The following is a 15,506-nucleotide window of genomic DNA, read 5'->3' on the forward strand; positions in this document are numbered from 1 at the left end:
TGGTGTTTTCCGTGGCGAATTAATAAGTACTTCCAGTTTGGCCTAATCACTCGCTGGTTTAAGAAAATTTGTTGTTTATAAGATTATTTCCGTTGATCTTACCTAACTATGCCGGATGGGTGACCAGAGTGTTATGTTACAACGAGCAGAAGCTTAGCGGCCTTCCTTTTTATGTGCTAAGTGACACGCACCTTCACTTACGATTTCTCAGGGAAATAAACATCTGCTTTATGTTCCTCGTCTTTAAACTTGTTGACAAGTTATTCAAAGTATTTTAATGCAAATTAATTTATTCTAATCTAAATAAATTTCCTCCTAAATTATTTCATTTTCATTTTTAATTGAATAATATAAACAATTGTATGATTTATAAGATAATTTGTTTGAAGTATTTCATGAACATTTTTATTTGTTATTTATACTGTAAGGATGAAAATATAAATCAAAAGGCCAATTACTGGAAAATAAATGCTGTTGGTATCAATGACTTAGTCTCATTTCAGATACAAATACTCTAAATTAAGCAAAAAGCTAAATCAAAACGATAAAGTAAAACAGCCAGAAAGAAACTTTTGTGTAGGCATACTACAATAGTGCTTTCAAGTCAAAGCTCACATTCGAAACTGAATTGATACCCTTTAACTTTTACTTGCATAATTTAATAATGATATAGTAATCTCCCTTATTGTATCACACCCTTTTGTTGTCAACATGTTTACCGCCAAACAGCATTATACCCTTTAGGACTGATGAACGCATTGGGAGGCCTGCTTAAATGTCTACTGTTTTTCCTAATAAACTAATTATTAACCTCTTGATTGAATTTGGCCTAGGTATATTGCCAAGATTTTTTTTACAATAAAATCTTGAAATGCAATTCACATAAAAAATAATGTAAAGAAGAAAATAAAGTGAAAACTTATTTTGAGAACCGGTCAAATGAACGTATAAGTATAGAGTAGGCTTGGGGTGATTGTTGGAAAGTTTATTATATTTGTAGATAGCTAGATCAGGTATTTCTTCTTGTCTAATATCTTTATATTGTTTCTAAATTTATTTTGGTTTCATCTTTTCCTGTATGTACTTCTCCAAAGCTAGCTACAGTTGGCACAATAACTTATAGTCATAACATTTCTAGAGAACCTCCCTAGGATTTCAATTTATATTTATGTAAACTTTCCATCATAACAAATATTATTATTTTACTGATCTGTATTTGGCAATGACGGAAAAAGTAATGTGAATACTCTACAGGTACTACCGTGGTGTAGAGGTCACTGCCCCCATGTACGTACAAGTTCTTGTGAAACCTACATGTTTCAAGTGACATCACTGTCAAAGACCCCAATTACCATAGTTACTAGTATCGAGTTGCGTAACGATATGACTTATACAATGTATATCTTTATTGGAGTCTAATTTGTCTCATGGTATGATGATCCCGAAACACGTTAGGTGGGCTAATTTGCTCCAACAAATCTGTTCCAAGTACTAGGGAACTCTTCCCTGCAAGTACTATTGTGACATTGAATGCTCCAGTAAATGATACTCTTTCCAAAGATGACTTGATTTGTCTTTGAATATAATCATAGTTTTTATTTGTTTATTTGGGTATATTCAATATACACGCACAAAATTACACCAAACACACGTCATGCTAAACCGCATTGTTTTTTATTTTAAAAGATCTCTTCTGAGACTGGTGATTGTGCAATGTATTGTTTTTCGGTGCAGAATTCCACAGGGAATGACACAGGCACCACAACTTAATCTTTAAATCCTTTAGCGTTTTTTAAACGTCATTAAAAGCTGTATAATGATGGCAATTTGATACTCTTCGGATGATGTTTCACTTAACCATGCTACAACTCCCATATGGACATTTTCCATCTACTGCCCTCTTTTTACAGACATACTTTTATTACTTTTGCTTTTAAGTTGAGGGGGCACTTGACGATTTCTTTTAGTTTAATTTGATTGTTCTTGAGAGGGCTCACTTCAAGATTCAAACCATGTCATAACGTATCAAATATTTTGTTTATTGTACCAGATGATCTGAAGGTTGCCCTCATTCAATTTAGTATGGGTAAAGTGTATTTATTGTGGAACTGTTTTATTTTAAGACAAGATTCGAATAAAAGAAAAAAATAATGACTCTCATTGATTTAGTGGACAGGAAGACACTTAAATGGGCACTGATATTCTGATATTTGTTTATGTTTTTGGCCTAAATGTTTAAGAGGTGACAGGAAGTTGCATGATATCTCCCTTGTGCCCGGCATCCTGGGAAAGGGGTTTAACAACCTTTTGTTTATTGACTCTACCACTCCTAGTTGCAGTGTGATAGAATCTTTAGAAACAGTGTAGCATTTAAGGTACTTACGGTTTTGTGATTTGATCATGTACACTCGGGAGAATTCATGTTCTGTAAAAGACTTGCACATTAATTATCTATATAAGCTAATCATAATTCTATTGACCGATCCAGTCATTAGTAAACAATAAAATGACGATTTGTTGATTGGAGGATTGTGATTCTTATTCCTCTTGGGTCTAACGTTTACTTCAGATCTGACAATAACTATAGCTGCAGTTCTGAAAACTTTTCTTTGGGCCTGTTTCTGCTGCAACTGCTCAAAATACGGTATAAAAAAATATACCGTATTTTATACCACCATTTCTGCTAGAAGTACTATCTTGGGTGGTCATGCTAAAATTCATCTTCTACCCAACCTGCCTTTCGATCCCCCAAAATGTGGACAAGTTATACCTTCCTTGCTCGAATTAGAATTTGTTATCTGTTGCGATGCTGTAGCTTCTGCTTTCACAGTCTCTGTTTGTTTTGTTATTGACTTGTTTCAACGACAAGTCCGCACACTGTACTCTCCTTTAATTGTTGCTAAATTTTCTAAATCTGGCTGTCCTGTTTGTTGCTTTTTAATTTTCCCGAAATATTCGTTGACTATAGATTATCCATCAAAATATACAGTATTTTTTATTGGCAGCAGAAACGGGTGGGGAAAATACGGTATACAAAATACGGTATATTTGTTATGAGCACCGTTTTTGCTGCCAAAAATATACCGAATATATACAGTTTAAAAAAAATGCTGTATTAAATATGGTATTTACTTGGCAGCAGAAACAGGGCCTTTCTGTGTACTGTAGTCTTTTCATCAATCTTTCCAGTTAAAAATAAATGTTGTAATTAATAATATAAATATTTCTTTTTTTGTGGTCAATAGATCTGGAAAATACAGCAGATTTAGATACTTCATAAATTTGTTGTAATTGCGATATTGCTATTAAGGTTGGTACATTCCACAGAGTGAACCAATTTGCAACAAAAATGCATCCAGGCCAACCCCTACCCTGGATATCAATAATTATGCCACATAATCTATCCATTGCCTCCCGTACGACAAGCTTCCTCTATTAATTAATTTTACTAGGGACTAAGGCTAGCATTCAGAAATAGTTTGACTTTATGGATTTGTATACCGGTTTTTGTACTCTGAATACTGCCCCCTATAGATTGAAAAGTTTGTTATTTCACATATTTCTAAATATAGGACATCACCAAATCGAATGTAAATGTTTCGTTTTTCAGGCAGCTATGCACAAATCGATTGCATAGCCGTGTAGAACGTTGTGAAATCAGGTGTGAGGCCCTTTCTGTTAATTTAAAACTAATTTATTGAGTACCAAATAACATTTTTGCTATGCTGTCTAACATTTAGGAATTTCTGAATTATACTTATACTACAAAATTCTCATGATGATGATCCATAGGCCTACTACCAGTACAAAATACTTGCCAAAAAAAACATTGTTTAATTGACAGTTTTACCAAATCTGTTTGTCAAATTAAATTAAAGTTCTTGCTATAAAAGAAAACCTTGCATCAAAAAAATTGTAATATTCTTGAAAAATAAGATCACATGATCAATGAGTCACACCCTACCAATTTATTTTGTCGTTTCTATGTTTGCTCTCAGTAGCTTGTTAGTATATGTTCTCATAGTACATACACAATACACACGCCCCTGGTTGTTTTCAAATATCCTGTATTAAATACGTTGGCACTTTGCCGTAAACTTCATGTCAATAAAGTTCAATTTTGAATCATTGCCAAAAATTTGTAGAATCTGCATTATTTTACTATTAATCTATTAATTTCAAATAAAAATATATGTTGTAGGTTATTAGATATTATCAATATTTGTAAAATGAAAAACTTTGAAAAATTGGCATAAACATGCAAAATATTTTAATACAAAAATGAAAATTGTATAGTGTTATGTGGCAACACTGTATTAAGATTAGCATTTTACTCGATCAAATTTTTAATTGATTCACTTTGGTAATCACTTGTTCTTTGCATTCTGCTTACAGTTGCAATTTTTCTAATTATTACTGAAAACAATGATTGTCTTGCACAGGTGCGCAATAAATTGTGTTTAATCTTAGCCAATTTGTTTACATGAGTAAACTTTTATTTTGATTGCAGCGAGTGATATTTAGTGTTAATTGCTAGTTTGTCAAGGTTAGGTTTTAGGAAGGGGGATGTTTAATTAGCTTAGCCCCCATTAGGAGGAAGGGTGAGAGCCAAGGTCACTTTCGGGGAGTAGAAGGAAGTATTCGCACTTGTTTATAGCTTACAAGGCTAAGCTCATTCTTTTGAAGCTCCTTGGGTTGCAAAGGGAAATTAGGAATAAAGTGCATGTGTTGTTATGATTGAACAGTTAATTCAAAAGAAGAGTTAGGTGAATGGTGTTTTTCAGAATGACACATCAAGGATAAGATTTAATAAATGTTTTATGATCATAGTTTCTCGATGTTAATTGAATATAGTATAGCGTATTTTGGAAGCTATTGCGTATAATTTTAACTACCAATTTAAAGTCGTACTGACTTGTACTGATGCGTGTGCATGCATTTCAACCCCTTGTTTCATTTCTTGTGTATAGGCTCACCTTCAAAACTTCAAATAATTTTGTTTAAATTTGGCGGCGTTTAAAGAAGTCAATACAGTTAATGCGTATACAATCAATTTATGCATTTGTGGTTGCAGATGTACAGATTTTTAGATTTTATGCACCACTGGCTGGACGCCAAAATTCTGGGTTCCTGCCAAAAGAAGCGCAGTTTGATAAGTGATCCATCAATTACTATTGACAATAGGATGTGAAACAAGGTCGCAACGGAGTTAACGTTAAATCATGAAGATAGTTTCCAGGGACCGAAAAAATAAAAACGATAACAACTTTATATTCGAGAGCTGTCAGTTATGTATACATGTGGATTTTGACTGAAATTAGAAATAACTGAAATACTATGTTTGTACGATTATTTAGAAATAAATGGAATCGGTATGTAAATTGTGATGTACATTATGTAAATTTGTTTCATTGTGTATATATATATATATATATATATATGGAATATTCTATGCCTACTTGTTTGTCAAAATAAAAGAATCAAAAGAAGTTAAAAGTAAGAAAATATTTAGGCTATTTAGATTCTCCAATAATTCAATAGTATATTTTTGTTTATATAAATTAATTTAGACCAGACCACTGAATCCTTTATAGCACATACAGGTCATAGATCAGAGCTACGATGCATTGTGTTACTTGATACTGTTTTACGCAGACAACAGTATTCATTTTAAGTGGAAAATCTCCATATTTTGCAAAAGTATTACTTCAAAAATTATCCCTATGTCTGAAATTAGTTAGATCTGTCATCGCTCATGTCAATATCTGTCATTTAGAGACACTGTCAGCTGTTTTACGTTTCATTTACATTCTACTACGCTATTGTTACCAATACAATAATAGATACGTTCGTGATTCATCAGTCTAGTAATTTTGTTTTCCATTTCTGTAATGTTTTCACCCTATTACATAATATTTTGAAAATGAAAGCCAAATGTTTTCATTGTTAAAAACTTTTTTATTTTCATAGTTATGTTTTGGAAAACAGTTATTAGTTCCGATTTAATTTCTTTTTGGAGTATCCCGTAGGATAAACAAACGTTCATGCATGCTATTTTCAGGATCAGTTATTGCAAAGATATCGCTAATATGTTCATCAAATAAAGTGTGAAAGTTTTGTCAAAACCATTCAATTACTACAATAAATTAAAGTGTTTAGAGAAAGTATTCTGACAATATTTTGTAGGTGTAGCTAATGAGTAGTGAATCTGTACATGGTTTGGTTGTCTTATTAGATGATGTTGAGAGACATGTGGATATCCTCTTCTACTCGGAAATTTATAAAAGTGAGAAACCACACAATTTATTAAATCGACCACATGATGTAATATATGTCTTATTGCGTTTATATATAGGGCAGTTTTAGAATGTAAACCATACACGGACCATCACATTCATTTTACTAAGCTTAAAATAAACTATTAAATTCAGTATAGCCCCTACAGTATAACCACCTTTGGGACACATCAAAGCATGGAGGTAGTAAAATAGTACCTCCATGATCAAAGTGTCCCCTGAATAGTGGTTGGCTATATTGACAAAACATTACAATACAAATTTAAATTTAGTTAATTAATTTTGAAATAAAATGTTTAGTGATTTAAATAATGTTTTAAGAATAAGTTTATATTAACATTATAATATTTTTTCGCAAAATACATTTTTTCCAATCTACACAAAATTAAACTAATTTACAGACTTTTATAAGTAAATTAGTTTTTACTATAAAATTAATTTATCTTAAATTGTTTTGATATTTTTTTTTCAAATACAATAATTTATAATGACAGAAAGTACTTAATATTTCAATTTAAAAAGTAGGGCAAAGGTTAAAGGGAAATGGCTGTACAATCCTGTTTATTTTAAGCTGTACATTTCCTAATTTAATTCCCCAATAATTAGATACCACCATAATATTTATCTACATGCATATGCTAAATAGACACTTTATTAAGCGTTTAATAATCTCTTTAATTTTGTTAACTAGTATGACATTTATCCTATTAATAGTCCTATCAAATATGATCCGTGCATATAAGCTATTTTAATCTATAATTTATAATAGAAACTTAGAAACATGTGCTAGTATGTATAGATTATGAAATTAAATATATAATCCCAAAATCATGTACTGTGTATAGATCATAAATTAATTTTGTTTATCAGTAGCATTCAATTTATTTTGTTATTTTTTTATAATCTCTATATTGGTAAAAAGTTGTCTCGGATCATTATAAATTCAAAATTATTTTTAATTCATTATTTTTTTGTACTGATTTCGTAGTTGATATAATAATTCTTTAAAAAAAAATTGAGTGAAATATCGTAACTAAAGATTATTATTATTGAGTAGATTCTGGAGCCAGACTTCCTGAGGGTAATGCCTAAATGGCAAGTTACAGTTTCCTCAATTTAAAAAAAATGTTTGTCTTTGATATTTTTAGATTAATCTTTTGCAAAAATCTGATTATGATTTTAAATGAAAGAATAATTTAATATTTCAACTTGGGAACTTGATTCTGAAAATTCAAATTTAACTTTTAACTCTAGTGAAAATGTCGTAAAACAGATTAGTAATCGGGTCACAATATTTTTCCATTTTATGAAGACATTCCATAATTATTTTGTAGATAGTAGACAAAGTTTGACAAATTTACTTTATCAGCCCAAAAATCTAAGCCAGTATGAATCTAATTATTACCATCAAGACAAATGACCAAGGGAAGTGAAGTTTGTATCAAAAAGGATACATGTCACAAATTGAAGTAGATTTTGATTGTGTATTTCCTTTGAGAAATACGAAGAAAGCTTTGTCCACGAGACAGGCACTGTACAAACAGAGGAAGGGTGAATTAGGATTAGGCTTCCAGGGTAAAGAGCTATTTGGAACATCGCCAAATTAATAAATTTGTCAAAATTTGATTATAAATCTTTGAAACTGTTTTGGTGAAACCGAATTTATTCAACTTCTTACCAACTGCGACCGGTTTAGGTAAACCAACATGCAGATAGAATATTAAATTCTTTACTTTATAATAAAATTATTTTGATTCATAATATAATTTATGGTAATGATCTTAATCTTCATAAATTTGTAGCACTTAATAATTATCAATATTAACTTTTGTATTATAAGATTTTATAATATAAATTGTTATATCTGTTTTATTTAATATTAATTATTATCTTCAATTTTTATTTTATTTATAACACATGACATATGAATGACCTTGTGCTGTTTAGCTATATTGTCCTTAAAAATGAATGGATCGAGGGGTTGATTTGAAATTCCTGTGTCTAATTAAGTATCCCAACTACAGGATATGGGTAAAGAGATGGCCTGTCCTCAGCTGAAACAGGTGGGCAAATAACAAAAAAATCTATAAAGTCCACCCACTTTTTATCGAAGGTCGGACTTTTTTTACAGCTTACAGCACGTTTTTAAAGTAGTTCATCAAGAAACTAGCTTTATGGAGAATTACTGTAGAAGCAATTTTTTTCAGCCCCGCCCTGCCCATAATTTAGGACTTTAGTTTTGCTCAATCCATTTGACGATATTGTGTTATTAGAAATTCCGTAGTCCATTTTAGATCCAACTGCAACATATCTTCTATTTTCTATCAGTTTCTGTGTCGTTTTCAGGTTATTCCATCAATGAATTTTCCGTTATAGTCCAAAATAACGAAAGGTATGAGAAAATTAAAAACAAAACTAAGTTAACTACCATCTTTATTTCACAAATGTCAAAAGCAAAAAAATCTATTTACATATTTTACAAGAAGAGTTTTGCATAGTTTAATTTTATAACTTTGAACAGACTTATAAAAATTAAAACGTAAACTAATTGTTTTAAAGGAATGTTCAGGTAAAACCTAATATTGGCTTTTCCAATCGTGAAATAAAAAAATATAATTAAAGTAAAGTACTAAAAGCAGTGTTAGACTTAGCTGGAGGTACTGCGTATATACCCCACACTATACTACCATTCTGTCAGGCACAGCTACATCAATTAATAAGCAAAAAAACATTTTAATTTAGAATTATTGATAACTAAATATTAGATTGCACTTTTAAAAGCCTAACTTCCGAAAACAACAATAAAGCAAGAAAAGCTAAAAGCAAACTACATGAAAACTATATTTACAATTTTCGATAAATTTGACTGATCAACAGTTTTAAGATAATTGGGAAATGTTTTTACTAAAATGTTTTTATAATTTTTTTGGGGGGGCAGTGATAACATCAGAATTTGTTTTTTATCAACATTGATATTTTCATGACATCAAATAATTGGTTTGTTTGCAAATAATGATAATCATAAAATAATACTTTTTTTTTTCAAATTATTTCAGTTCAAATTTTGTAAATTATCAACAGTCTAATTGTTATGTTTGTATTTTGGATTGTACATAATCTGCTTCACGTACATTCCCGTCAGCATCTCATCCGCGAAGAACATTTTTCCAATTGTTCGTCTTTGATAAGCATCTTTTTCTCAACCAGCCACAACACTCATATATAAAATGCGACTATGGGTTTATCAAACGAGATAACCGTGCACGTTTTCGTCCTTCAAAGCAGCTGCGAACCTCCTTTGATCGCAACCATTTGCATGTTCCTTCAGCAGTACGAAGACAACGCGAGTAGATACTTTCACAGTCAAGATCACCATACATCATGCTTGATAGGTCCCACATACACGTGTTGGAATCGTCCTGGTTACACGATTCTTCATCATAACATGGGCTAATCTGCGAACAAAATAAATAAATTAGTTTCACGTTTGATATTAAAATTGCATAGCTTTCCATAATTTCCTAAATTATATTCCCGATAAGTTCATTTCTAAAAATAGTTCATTTATTTATTTATTCCTTTCATAAAAAGGGAGCACTGAAGAGAGACAAGAGCTGTCAAAGACAACTATCGCTAATGGGTGTGTCTCCAAATTTCTTATATCTTCCTCTTCCAAATTCCTTTTAAATATTTTTTTAGAATGAATACAGATCTTACTAATTAAATTGATAACTAATCATTATAACTTACTTTGCAAGAGTTGCAGTATTGCTTATACATATGTCGAACACCTTGTCTTTGTTTTCTTGATAGTTTCTTATACCCAATGACCCAATCGCAGTTCTTTATCTCAAACATTCGTTTTCCCTTACCTTAAAAAGAAATTGTTTTATTGAACTTGATTATTATTTGGATACCAAAAAAATGCTGAAATTATTTTAAATACATTTGATTCAATATTTTCTGTGACAGTGGTGTAGACACAACAATGTAAACATAAACCAATCAAATCATCTTGAATGTTTATGATGTTACTATTGTTATATGATAACAGTATACCCCTTCCTTTGGGTCACCACTATTAATTAGTTGGGCCCCAAAAGTGTCCCATTTGAGGTTGTACTTTATACATGTTAATGTATCATAGGTTGTATGTATTGTAAATTCAAAGCGTGCAAGAGAATAAGATTCTATCCATACCTGCAAACAGGTACGTATCTCGCACATTAAGATCATTAACACCACATCGGCCATCTTCCTTGGCAGTAGTTATAGCAATATTCGTTTGTATCTTAATATTCTGGTGTCCTTTAAAGATTCTCTCTACTGTCACGTTGTAATCTATATAACTATCCCCGCTGTCCAGTTGGTTGTTCAGTGGTAGAAAACTGTCCTTCTTGGCAACAACGCGTCCTCGAATAACTAGAATAAAAAAATTTTAACATACATTTTTTACATGTCTGTATGTTTCTCAGAAAGAAAATGTTGCACACATTTATTTTGATGAGGTTGAATCAATAATAGGATATTAATGAGGACCCCTTGATGTCAGTACTTTTGTATTGGAAAACCACATAAATTATGGTTACAAAAATAAAATTATACTAATGAAATAAATAAAAAAAAATAATAGAAATAAAATAATACCATAGTTAATTATAATAAATAACAGTTGGATTTGAATATTTATTACAAAATACAGGTGTACAGTATGTAAAATAGTACACATAATTATCAAAATAGAACACTTTTTAATTTGTTTTCATCTTTTTATTTACTATCGTTTGTTTACGTTTACGTTGAATGCTATTTTAATTTTTAAGGTCACGGCTAATCCCTAGGAAGAGTGAATATCGTAGATTCATTTCCCGTGTCAAGCTTCTCTTAAAACGTAAATATTATGCGTTTTTGTATGTTTATTGATATTGTTATGTCAATGAATTACATATTTACTGAAATATTTCTGTAAATAAACCTCCAAATATATTTCTATAAAGTTATTGCATCGTCTACAGGCCTCCAAACAATTGCGAATATTTATTTATTTATTAATGTTTGCTGATGGTTATTCAAATTCATAGAAAAATTCATTTTTTAAGGCAAAAAGAATTATTATCAAATACTACAGATGCAACATTAGCATAAGTTTTCAAATAAGTTATTGCTGTTTGTACCAGTGCACGATGAAATCAGTGCTGTACATAAATTAAAAATGTTTTCTTTATATATCTTATATCATTGAAAGGTTTTAGACAAATCGCATCACGGATATAGATTTGGTTAAACAGCTATTACTGCAGGGCGTGCCAAAAACAGTAATGATACAGTATAAAGTTTTAAGAGTAATAAAAATGGGAAGTAAACCACTTTTTTTTGTAATATACTAGCTTTATTAAGTCCAGTGTTTTATGAGAAAAACATAACATTTAAATATTTGTTTTCAAACTAAGAAAAGGTTTGGTAAATACTGTACACTACATCTTAAAATACTAAATTCTTTACAAAGTATTTTTTCTTCTACATACATTCTTTGTTACTTATTCTATTTGTTCATTTAAATTTATAGATTAATAACTACTATTTTTCTTTAAAAAAATAAATGAACAAAATGAATTATTCTTACCGAAATCTGAATCACAAAATTGCTGTTGCGGGTGCATCGGCGAACAATTACAGCTCTCTCCTAAATTACCTCCCAGATAAAGTACAAGAAGAAGAAAACATAATCTCAATATCATCAATCCATCCATTTTCTATGTTTATCCAATAACAAATCTCTGCAAAGAGGCACCTGTGTTCACGTAGTCAGGCAATTTGAAGTTGTTGCTTTTCTTGAGCTTCTAACACTTATGAAGTTTGCACGTTGCTGTTACAATAAGTGAACATCCTCCCTCGGGTAAGATCTTATTGTAGTAAGAAATTGATAGGAAGTTGGTATCAATTGGTAGTCTATTTTATTTTTGTTTACGCCCCTGAATTATTTCATTTGTAGAAGTGATTGACATGTTAGGTTTTTTACAGGGGTCATTTAAAGTCAAATGCTATGTTATATTTATTTTTTATTAAGTATTAACAAACAAAATCAAAAAAGCTTTGATACATATATTTATTTATATTATTATTAACATTATTTTAATTTACTTTATTTTTTATTGTTAATTTATTCTTTTAGGATTTTAAGTTGTTTTTTGTTTTCTTTAATTGATACGATATGGAGATTAATTAAAGGCTTTTGAAAAGTTTATTACAATTAGCATAATTGCTATTAAAACAATTTGTATATGATACTTATTATATCATACATTTTTAATATCCAATATTTATGTATTTTATATTATTTTTACCTGGAGTAATTTTTTTATATTTTCTTATACCAGAGGGTGAAGTTTATTAAATGGAATGTCTTGCGTGATTCTGTTTCGGTAGAAATAGCCCTTGTTTGTTCAGCAAGCAGGGTTTCCTGCCATCTAAGTTACACCACATTGTCACACCCCAAATGTTTCCAAAGATAATATCCAAACAACATTTGTTGTATGGGACAAAAATTGGTATAGTTATCACAAAATATTTCCACCAATAAAATGTGGAAGAAGAATCTTTAATGGGACAAATATTATCCAGATTTATTGGAAAGTGACTTTCACATTATTTAATATTTTGGTAGTTTCTTTTGTTAATAATACAGTAATGCAACAAAATTAGTTTACAAAAGACCAATTATTTGTTATTATATTAATTTATTGATGATAGACACTATTAAATATAAGCATCAGTTTTTAGTGTCTTTGTTAAGAAATTAATTGCATTGTTATTTAATTTTAGACAATTTTTAGTTTGTTGCAGAGGAAGTACGACCTCTTATCTTGAAAAAACATCTTTTATATGTGTTCCTTTCATAGGTATAGTGTTTAATTTTGTTTTTACTCGTTTTTGTTGCTTCAAGATTACAAAATACCTGCACAAATTTATGTTGTGATAGATTTTTTTTTTATCTCAACCCCATGGTGCTAGAACTGCATAATAGTGCAATGATTTCATTAAAACCGTTTTGAGTTTTATAAATGAAATATAGCTCTATGGTACAATGTTTATTGCATTGTTGGAACGTTATCCCAAAATACCTGAATCTGTAGAAATCTGTTTAATTTCTACCCATCATATTTTCTTTGAAAGGTCTCACGTTTTTATTAAGAATTAAGTATATATAACAATTATTGCGTTGTTGTAACTTTGTCACAAAATACCTCTGAATCTATTTTGTAGAATTCTGTTGAATTTATCTCTACCCCATGATGTTAGAACAGATTAAAAGAGGCGTATATGTTTTCCTAACAAATTAATCCCTGAAGACATGTCTATCAAACAAAAATTAACCGTGATGTTGTGAGTCCATGACTAAGACATCATACAGTTTGTTTTTAAAACTCACATCGCTCCCAGGTGGAGGTCATAGGTTTCATGTTAATGGAATTTTTTATTGCTAAATTTGAATATTAAATCATCAAATCATAATCAAATCATTATATAAAGTATAACTTATTTAGTAATATTTGTATTCTCACTTTATGTGGGGTTTTTTGTATACTGTTTAAATATTGTGCTGTATAGGCCTACATTTGTAAGCTTTTGCGGCACTGCAGAATGTGTTAACATGCTTGCTTGCCAACCACAGGGTCCTAGTTCAATCCCTGGTCAGTACCATCACCAGAGGTTTAGAATGCATGGGTTTGTTTATTGGCATTTAACACTGTCAGAGATATGTTAAACCTAAACTTAAATGGTTACCTTGAATATAATGAGCCAATAACTACTATAATTCATGTGCTGTTTTTGTTATTTATTATCAATAATATTTATATTAATTATTATTAAACATCAAACATCACATAAACAACAACATAATGTACATAATAGTTACCAATTAATGCACAAAAATTACGTTCTTTCAAAACATGTTTATTACCATTATGAATTATATATTATTGTACTATTAATTCATTACTAATAACATTTTAATACCTTTATTATGCATTTTAATTCATAATTGTTTTTAACAATTTTGAATGTGTATAAATTTGTTTATGTCAATTTCACTTTAATATGCATAATTATGATTATTAATGTGTGATAAAATATATTGTCATGCATACTTCATTTTATTATAGCTCAACTTTGACCTTAGATAAAAATAAACCCTTGCAAATTGATATCCTCTTAAAATCTATATCCTTTTCAAAGGTATTTGTTTAAGCATGCATTGAAATCTGCATATTAAGCATTTGAAATCTGCATAAATAATTACTGATGTGTTATATAACTTGGTATTAGGGTAGAATAGCTATTTTTCCAGATTTTTACTATTTTTAATAAAAATTGTATTCATTCTGCTCGAAAATAATCTGCAAGTTTCAATTGGAATAATGGCTGCTTTGGCAAATGATTTATAATCATTTTAATGTAAATTTGTTTTAATGTCATTATTCATATTGAAATAAGCCACCTAATTTACAATTATTGCTTTTGCTTATATCTTTTTCTTTGTTTTTCCACATTTCTTTACATATCTAGACCCTACGATCTGGGCAATTTCGGGCTCATCTAATGCAGGTGATGATTTGCATGCTCATGAATATGCACGATTAGGCGTACACCTGGCTAAAAAACCCTTCAAGACTTGCATTCAAATGAGTACTAAAAGATGTCATTTTGAGTTTAAACTACAGAACAAAATTCTTAATATTATAAACTACAAAGTCTCATTGAGACTGTGCCTCTGATTAAAAGAGATACATATAAAAGTTCAGTTCAGTTAAGAAAGTTGAAAGAAAGTATTTGGTAGATATTTAAAAATCATTTATTGATTTATATACAGCTTTTCTTGTATTTAATTTTTAGTTATTAAAAGATGTTTAATTTTAACAATACGTTTGATACCATTTTGAACTTCTGAATGCAAGTCAAACAAAATGCAAGCTACACTCTATCCGTCCTTCTCTCCCATTTCTCATTCCAAATCTCCAACCCACTCACTTGTTCAATTTCTCCGTCCTTAAATGTTGTATATGATTCGGCTCGTATTGCATTAAAAGCAAATGTACATTCTCCACCACTCCAGTTTGTGGAATTCAGTTATTGAATTCAAATGTTTACAATTAATGTTTGTGTAAATGTCACTAACCATTGTGTTTGCCAAGCATTGTATTTTTGCAG

General features: G+C 30.0%; 2 protein-coding genes across 6 annotated transcripts in view; one reads left to right on the plus strand and one right to left on the minus strand.

Moving 5' to 3' along the window:
- LOC144855979 (synapsin-like) overlaps nucleotides 1–15,506 on the plus strand; it is a 229,404-nt gene that overhangs the window by 200,849 nt on the left and 13,049 nt on the right. For 3 of the 5 annotated variants that reach the window (XM_078713949.1, XM_078713950.1, XM_078713951.1), the window contains one exon: nucleotides 14,865–14,903. The exons of the other annotated variants lie outside the window; for them this stretch is intronic. In XM_078713949.1, coding sequence (XP_078570075.1) covers nucleotides 14,865–14,903 — 39 coding nt within the window. The remainder of the gene's footprint in view (nucleotides 1–14,864; nucleotides 14,904–15,506) is intronic. 5 annotated transcript variants of the gene reach the window in all.
- On the minus strand, nucleotides 9,451–12,179 carry LOC144855543 (metalloproteinase inhibitor 2-like). The gene is made up of 4 exons (XM_078713439.1): nucleotides 11,920–12,179; nucleotides 10,497–10,718; nucleotides 10,047–10,168; nucleotides 9,451–9,751 (listed from the first exon to the last, which is right to left on the minus strand). Exons 1-4 carry the CDS (start codon nucleotides 12,044–12,046, stop codon nucleotides 9,530–9,532), a joined length of 693 nt encoding a protein of 230 aa, XP_078569565.1. The 5' UTR covers nucleotides 12,047–12,179; the 3' UTR covers nucleotides 9,451–9,529.

The sequence above is a fragment of the Antedon bifida genome, chromosome 11, assembly GCF_963402885.1.
Source record: "Antedon bifida chromosome 11, ecAntBifi1.1, whole genome shotgun sequence".
In the NCBI taxonomy this organism is placed as follows: domain Eukaryota; kingdom Metazoa; phylum Echinodermata; class Crinoidea; order Comatulida; family Antedonidae; genus Antedon; species Antedon bifida.

Excerpts from the sequence above, each read along its gene's own strand:
- LOC144855543 (XM_078713439.1), bottom strand. The coding sequence starts at position 12,046 with ATGGATGGATTGATGATATTGAGATTATGTTTTCTTCTTCTTGTACTT. Across the intron at positions 10,719-11,919 it reads ATTTTGTGATTCAGATTTCG|TTATTCGAGGACGCGTTGTT; the intron begins GTAAGAATAATT and ends TTTTTATTCTAG. Across the intron at positions 10,169-10,496 it reads AGATACGTACCTGTTTGCAG|GTAAGGGAAAACGAATGTTT; the intron begins GTATGGATAGAA and ends TTTCTTTTTAAG.